The sequence below is a fragment of the Podarcis bocagei genome (assembly GCF_964188305.1).
Source record: "Podarcis bocagei genome assembly, chromosome: 8".
Taxonomy (NCBI): Eukaryota; Metazoa; Chordata; class Lepidosauria; order Squamata; family Lacertidae; genus Podarcis; species Podarcis bocagei.
Window position 1 is genome coordinate 11,805,531 of NC_138133.1, and position 7,281 is coordinate 11,812,811.

General features: G+C 40.8%; 1 protein-coding gene across 3 annotated transcripts in view; it reads left to right on the forward strand.

Annotated features, from left to right (window-relative positions):
* Positions 1-6,768, forward strand: part of NFX1 (nuclear transcription factor, X-box binding 1) — a 37,106-nt gene extending 30,338 nt beyond the window's left edge. For 2 of the 3 annotated variants that reach the window (XM_081206172.1, XM_081206174.1), the window contains exons 21-24: positions 751-817; positions 1,161-1,306; positions 2,016-2,117; positions 4,102-6,768. In XM_081206172.1, the coding sequence (XP_081062298.1) occupies positions 751-817; positions 1,161-1,306; positions 2,016-2,117; positions 4,102-4,174 (388 nt within the window). In that variant the 3' untranslated portion in view covers positions 4,175-6,768. The remainder of the gene's footprint in view (positions 1-750; positions 818-1,160; positions 1,307-2,015; positions 2,118-4,101) is intronic. The other variant, XM_081206173.1, reaches the window with a different exon arrangement.
* Positions 6,769-7,281: the final 513 nt, after the last annotated feature.

The window sequence follows — 7,281 nt, forward strand, 5'->3', positions numbered from 1 at the left end:
AGGGAGAGTGCTGTTGTACTCAGTCCTGCTTTGGGGGTTCCTGTAGGCATCTGCTTGGCCACTTTGAGAAGACGATGCTCGACTAGATGGACTGTTAACCCAATCAGACTTTTATGTTCCTAGAGAGCCAGTGTGGTGTAGTGGTTAAGAGCTGTGGACTCGTAATATGGGGAACCAGGTTCGCATTTCCGCTCCTCCACATGCAGCTGCTGGGTGACCTTGGGCTAGTCACACTTCTTTGAAGTCTCTCAGCCCCACTCACCTCACAGAGTGTTTGTTGTGGGGGAGGAAGGGAAAGGAGAATGTTAGCCACTTTGAGACTCCTCTGGGTAGTGATAAAGCGGGATATCAAATCCAAACTCTTCTACCTGGTGCTTTATTTGTGATTCTCACTGACCTCCATTTGAAGGCACAAATCTGCCCACTGGTGCAAAGAGGTTGGTGACTTCTTGGGGGAAAAGCAGTAAAAAGATATGTATGATGCTTACTCTATCAGAATTTAAATGCAGTGGGAATGTTGAAGCTTGTATATACTTTTTTTTTAAAAAATTGACCTTTTAAAAAAGCAGAAGATGTCAATTGTGGCTTTAAAATGAGGCATAATGAAATTGGATTGCAAGTGAGAGTCTGAAACCACTCACAGTGTATCCTGTGTGATTTGTGCTGGGAAAACACTGGTGTATTTCAAATGCTATGTATGGATAGCAGCAGTCCTCCTCACATTTGTCACACAATTCTTCATTATTACAGGAAAGATTTAAAGTTTGTCAGTGAAGTTGAGAAAGAAATGAAAGCCCTTGTAGAAGCAGTAAATAAGGTTAGTAACGGGGGAACCTTTTATTTCCTGTTAATTTTTTGAAGTGTATATACGTTTAAGCCATGAACAAAACTAAAATTTATTTTGTAAGATTTCTTAAACTTACGGGGCAGAGAGAAATATGTATATATGATGCACGTATGTACATAAACTTGGATGCTATAGATATTTTTATTATTGCAATTAACAGTTGTGATTCAAAGAAGTGATACATATTTATTGTAGATAGTTCATTCTCTAGTCTTTCAGATTAACACATAAAAGAAGCTAGAAACTACATGCTTCATTCTTCTCCAACCTTCATGAAAGAAACATATAAAATAAACATCTCTCTGTAATCCAGAGCAAGCATACAAAGAAGAGCCATTGCTTCCCGCCCATGAACAGAGAACACCGCAGAATCATCCATGAGCTTGCTCAGGCGTACGGCATAGAGAGTGTGAGCTATGATAACGAACCAAAGCGCAATGTTGTTATCAGTGCGGTGAAGTATGTTGTTCCATTTTCTTGTTATAAGTTGCAAAATAACCTCCTTAACAGACACTGTAATATTTGCATTTGTTAAGCCTGTTCTGTTTTTACATTTGCACTGTGCAAACATCTCGTGCGTTCTTTGTGTGCCACGTATTTCAAAATAGCGTTTTGTGTTGTGGAGAGGAATCTGTCCTCATGAACATTTCTGTTGTTGAAAACGTTCCTCATTTATATATATTTTACATATTTGAATTCTGTAATAGTTGGCATCAAGTCAGATTTTCATATAGAGCAAAAGTCAGCATAAGCACCATTAGTTAGTTAATCAGTCTTCCTCCCAACCCCCATTTTTATAGACTTGTAGACTTGTGTGTGGCCTTACTGTGGGAGCAGAGAGGAGGGACACTGTTTCTGTCCATCAGTATTAGCTTGGTGGATGAGGGTTTTTTTGTTTCTAGTTTTCTCTGTATAACACAACTACTCACTAGTATTTCCAAATAACGCAGGACGTTAAATGAAAGCATTATCCTATCCTGCTGGGGTTCTTGTGTGAAGCGAGATCTATACAAAGGACGTGCTTTCCTCCCTTGCTTTCAAAACCCATTTCTTTTTAAAATTTTGATATAGAAGTGGCTGTGAGGGAATGAGAGAAAGGGAAATCTAGTCGCAGCCATGTGGACATCCTTTGTCAAAGCTCATTTATATTATGGCTCTCTTTCTCCAGAGGGAAATCAGTTTGCCCAACAGTTACTCTGACTTCGCTGCTTACCAAGGAAAGGCAGACGAGGCCCCCACCACCTATTCCTCATCACAAACAATCAGAAAAGTAAGTACTATTGCTTTGAAATATTTGTGCTGTATTTTTTATCAGTGTGTTTTCTGAAATAAGATACATACACTTACAAATGGGCAAGCTGGCAATGCAGCCTAGTCTGTCCTACTGCTGTAGAAGATAGAATCGGGATATAAAATGATATTAACAGATTGGAGAACTGGGCCCAAAATTAATTTCAGTAGGGACAAATGTAAGGTTCTGCACTTAGGCAGGAAGAACCAGATGCACAAATATAAGATTGGGGGCACCTGGCTTACTAGCAGTACATGTGAAAAGGATCTAGGGGTCTTAGTGGACCACAAGCTTGGCATGAGTCAACAGTGTGATGCAGCAGCAACAAAAGCTAATGCTATTCTAGGCGGCATCAACAGAAGCATAGTGTCCAGATCAAGGGAAGTAATAGTACCACTCAATTCTGCCTTGGTCAGACCACACCTGGAATACTGTGTCCAATTCTGGACACCACAATTTAAGAAAGATGTTGACAAGCTGGAACGTGTGTAGAGGAGGGCAACCAAGATGACCAAGGCTCTGGTAACCAAGCCTTATGATGAACAGTTGAAGAGCTGTGTATGTTTAGCCTGGAAAAGAGGAGACTGAGAGGAGATATGATAGCCATCATAAGTATGTCAAGGGCTGCCACATGGAAGAGGGAGCAAGCTTGTTTTTTCCTGTTCTGGAGGGTAGGATTCAAACCAATGGCTTCAAGTTACAAGAAAGGAGATTCCGACTAAACATTAGGAAGACCTTTCTAACAGTAAGAGTTGTTGGACAGGGGAGCAGTCTCCCTCGGGAGATTGTGGACTCTCCTTCCTTGGAGATTTTTTAGCAGAGGTTGGATGGCCGTCTGCCATGGATGGTTTAGCTGAGATCCCTGCATTGCAGACAGTTGAACTAGATGACGTTTGGGTGTACTTTCCAACTGTACCATTCTGTGATTCGATGAACATCTGAAGGGCCACATCTTCCTTCCCTTTGGTCTAGGGCTAAACACTGTCTCCCAAAACCTTGGAAAGACTCCCTCAGTTGATGCCCCAGTCATTTCCAGCCATAGCCACAGCACAAATGTCTTATCCTGCACACGCATGTAGTTGCACAATCAGGAAGTGGACTTTGATTTTGAATCCTGTCTTTTTATCTGTAAGGCTGCTAAGTATCAGTGCATTGACTTGTATTCTTCTGATGCAATATTTGGCAGAGTGTTCCAGAAGGTAGTCTCAGTATGAATCCCACTATAGTAAACATTACTGGAGAAAGCAAAGTTTAGTTTCAATTAAGAACGGGGTAGGGCAGCCCACCCCACACTTAAACAGGAAGCACACACGTTTGTGTTGGTTGTTTGGGAAGAGCAGGACTTAGCATTTTTTGTGCAGTCCACACACCCTCACTAGGTGTCTTAAAATGCTTAATTTAGTGGGATTACCTTCTTTCCTTTTGTCATCTTTTCGTTAGCTCACCTTGTTACCTTGTTGTAACAGTGCTTAGTCTTACTCTTCAAATTCAAGAGCTTCTCCAGGTTCCAAGCATAGTCAGGGAACGGAGGGGAAGCCCTTCCCTTTAACATACCGTATTTTTTGCTCTATAAGACGCACCAGACCACAAGATGCACCTAGTTTTTGGAGGAGGAAAACAAGAAGAAAAAAATTCTGAATCTCAGAAGCCAGAACAGCAAGAGGGATCGCTGCGCAGTGAAAGCAGCAATCCGTCTTGCTGTTCTGGCTTGTGATAGCTGCGCAGCCTGCATTCGCTCCATAAGACGCACACGCATTTCCCCTTACTTTTTAGGAGGGGAAAAGTGAGTCTTATACAGCAAAAAATATGGTAATTTGTAAGGTGACTGTGCCTGCTGACCAAGATCAAGGTGCTATTGTGTCAGTCCAGAATGGCCTGCATTACTGAGAACCCCAAAATTTGATTTTTACCTGAAAGTATCAAATTTTTATTTCTCCTTCCCCCCATTCTGTTTTAATTTCAGGCACGGGAATAGCAGCACAGAGAGAGGATTCAAAGAGGAGCCTGTGATTGACTACTTTGATGTACAGGACTGAAAAGATGAATGTGAAATTTGTGCCGTTGAAAAGTGGAAGTGATGCTACCAATCATTTTTCCGTTTAAACGCTTTGTACTCGTTGTATTCAAAGTACATCCTAGAAACAGCAGATGAAAAGAAATATCTTGTCATTCTTTAACCCTCTCTCTGTGTGTAACCAGCTTTGGGGTGGGGGGAAACGAACATAGAATGTAAGTGCAAGTTGTATGTACGTCTCAACAGCCTGCGTCTGACGCTGCAAAACCTGTAGTGGTTCGTAAGGAGAGAAAAATGCAACAAGTTGGCATCTAAGGTAATCTGCTATAAAATATAAATGAATTATATCTCCTATGTAAGATAAACTTTTTGTCTGGGTATAAGGCACAATGAAACAATAGCCCTATGCAAGCTGTCTCCCCTCACTCATGCAAAATTGCACCCACCTTGTGTGATTGGCAGTCCTGCCCTCTGCCATCAATGAGCTGGGGAGAGCTCAGAAGCAGGAAGCTTGTTCCCTGTATGATCAGAAACACCCTGCGCAGTTGGGGCCCTAAATCATTCTGGGAGTATAAACCTATAGTGCTGGCTCTTTGTTTTAGACCTTCCCCCAACCCCAGTATGGATACAAGCTGGAAGGCAAAGACTCAGGGATGGACAACAAATGCATCTGCAACAAATCCTTAAAGGTTTTCAGCTTAAGGAGACAAGTTAATTGAATTCGTGAAGTACGAAATTAGGGATGCTGATGTATCCAGATGAAATGATGAAAGCCAGCTTTTCAGTCAAAGCATTAGGAGGCTTAGCCCCATAGCAATTTGAACTTTGTGCAGCCTAGAAACAGTAGGATTGGTGAGTCAGTAAGTTTATACTTTTTGTATCTAAACTTGAGTTGCCTTTGCCATAAGTCTAATGCTGGATATTTTCAGGTGGTAACTGTATGGAGCTGGGGATTTTTTATGTCATCTGTAGGTTCCTTTTTGGGTTTTTTTTAATGGAAATGAGCTTATCGGTTATTCTTCAGTTAGGGTAGCATGTAGCCTTATGCTTTGTGTGTAGCGGTAACAAATAATAATTATTTTTTTGCATTTTTATCAGTGGCCAGACAGCAATTGAATATGGTTACTGTACTTGAAATGAGATATAAAGCCACCTTATTATTTCTCCTCCTCTTCCTCTTTGCAAACTGTGACCCATATATTTCCTTAACATTCTTCCTGTTTCATACCCCTTCCTTTTGTGGACAGCTTCCAAGCTACAGGAGTGCCCACATGGATGCACCTTACTAAAAATAATAGTGTGTAAGGATTTTAGATGAGGGTACTGTTTAGTCAATTTTACCTAATTTGTACCCTGCCTTTCCATTAAATATGTGTAACGGCATTTTATCAGTATGCAGGGGAATCCTGAAGTGGCTTGGACTATCTGTATCTGCCTTGTGAACACGTGCAAGTATCCATTCTTGGTGAATTATGATTTAAATTAGTGGAATGATTTGTAACAAGAGAAGAGGCCAAACCCACGTCCCTAGTAGAATTTTTAAGTTCCTGTCGCACAGAGACATTGGGTTAGTGGCCCTGCAGCACAGACAAGTGATTGTTCCTTATATTACACGTTTATTATTTAAATACCAAAAAGTTGAGCACAATTGCGCCTTTCCCACAGAACCTTAAAGTAAAATGCACTTCCTTTCTGTACATGGAGTGGAGCTGTGCTTCTGGCACCCCTATCCAGTGGTTGGTTTCCCTGCATGGTAGGGATTTTGCACTTGGTAAAAGTTCTGATGCCCCCACCCCAAAGACATACACAAAATAGGTGCTATGTTACAGCTAAAATCACATGAATGCAGAAGGGATTGATCAAGACTCAAGTGGAAGTGCAGCTCTACATTCCTCCAACCAGTACAATGTACTTCTGCTGCATCAATACACAAGAAGGATGTAGCTGAAGATTTTGAACAGAGCCCATAAGCACAGAAACGTTTATTCCTTTTCATTACTTAGCCGTTTTCATTTATGTGGATAGTGTTTTTTAAGTGACTGGTTCTGCTATTGCTTGGTGAAAAAGTGCCATGTATACATTAAGGGATTAAACTGGTGTTTCTCTTCGTTGGTTTTGTAACATCTCAGCTTTTAAAAAATTGCCATTCTCAGTTTATTCACTTCTCATTCGGTTTTTGCACTTTTTGGTGATCTGAGAGGGAAAAGTCTAATTGGAACAAGTTTTTCAAACTTCTCTTTTGCAATTATAAACAGGGCATTTGGATCCATACATACAAACAGTGCAGGCAGAATTTTAGGACTGAGGCTTAGTAATAATTACATATTCAAAACTGCTGAGAATACTCAGTGCTTTGTGTGCATCGATTTGTGTGTAATCTAAAGTTGTGAAAATTGCTATGGAAACCATTCCTAATGGCATTTCTCTTGATGTACTTCATGATGAATTAAGTGAATTGATTTATGTTTGGTTTTTAATAAGTTATTTGTCAAAACTTTATATATATATATACATACACACACACAACTTGCTTGCTTTCAATTCAGTGGTGTAATAAATGACTGACTTTATAAATTTGTAATATAAAACTGTAATAAAGTTCAAATGGATCTTGTCCGTCAGTGTTCTGACACCATGCAAATGCTCCTCCAGCTTTAGATTAATATCTTCTATCACCATTTGCAGAAAACATAGCAATGGAGGACTTTGGGCTTTCTAATTTCAGCAGTGCCCTGTGCAAGGCCAAAATTTGGCACCCTTTCCTCCACCTCTCGCCTTCCACTCCAAGTCATTTTTGCTGCACCCTCTCAGCTCGGCACCCAGTGCAGGCAAACCGGTAACACTCCCCTAAAACTGCCTCTGATCATAGTTCAGACTGATTAGCAAAGCCTAAATTCAATGCCTCATTTGTCCTGACAGCACTTCAAATTTAGCCTTCAGGAGCTGCAGAGCCTCTGGCCACTCCAATGCAAGAGCCGTTCGGATTTTATTCATCAGGTTCCCATGTCTTGTCCGTTTCACACCTTTTTAATTAGGGAAGACTCGCCATGCTATGCCAGTTTGAACCGCCTCATCCAATAGCACAAAAAAGTCTGTGTCTTTTGCCTCTTTTAGATCATATTTGGCCAA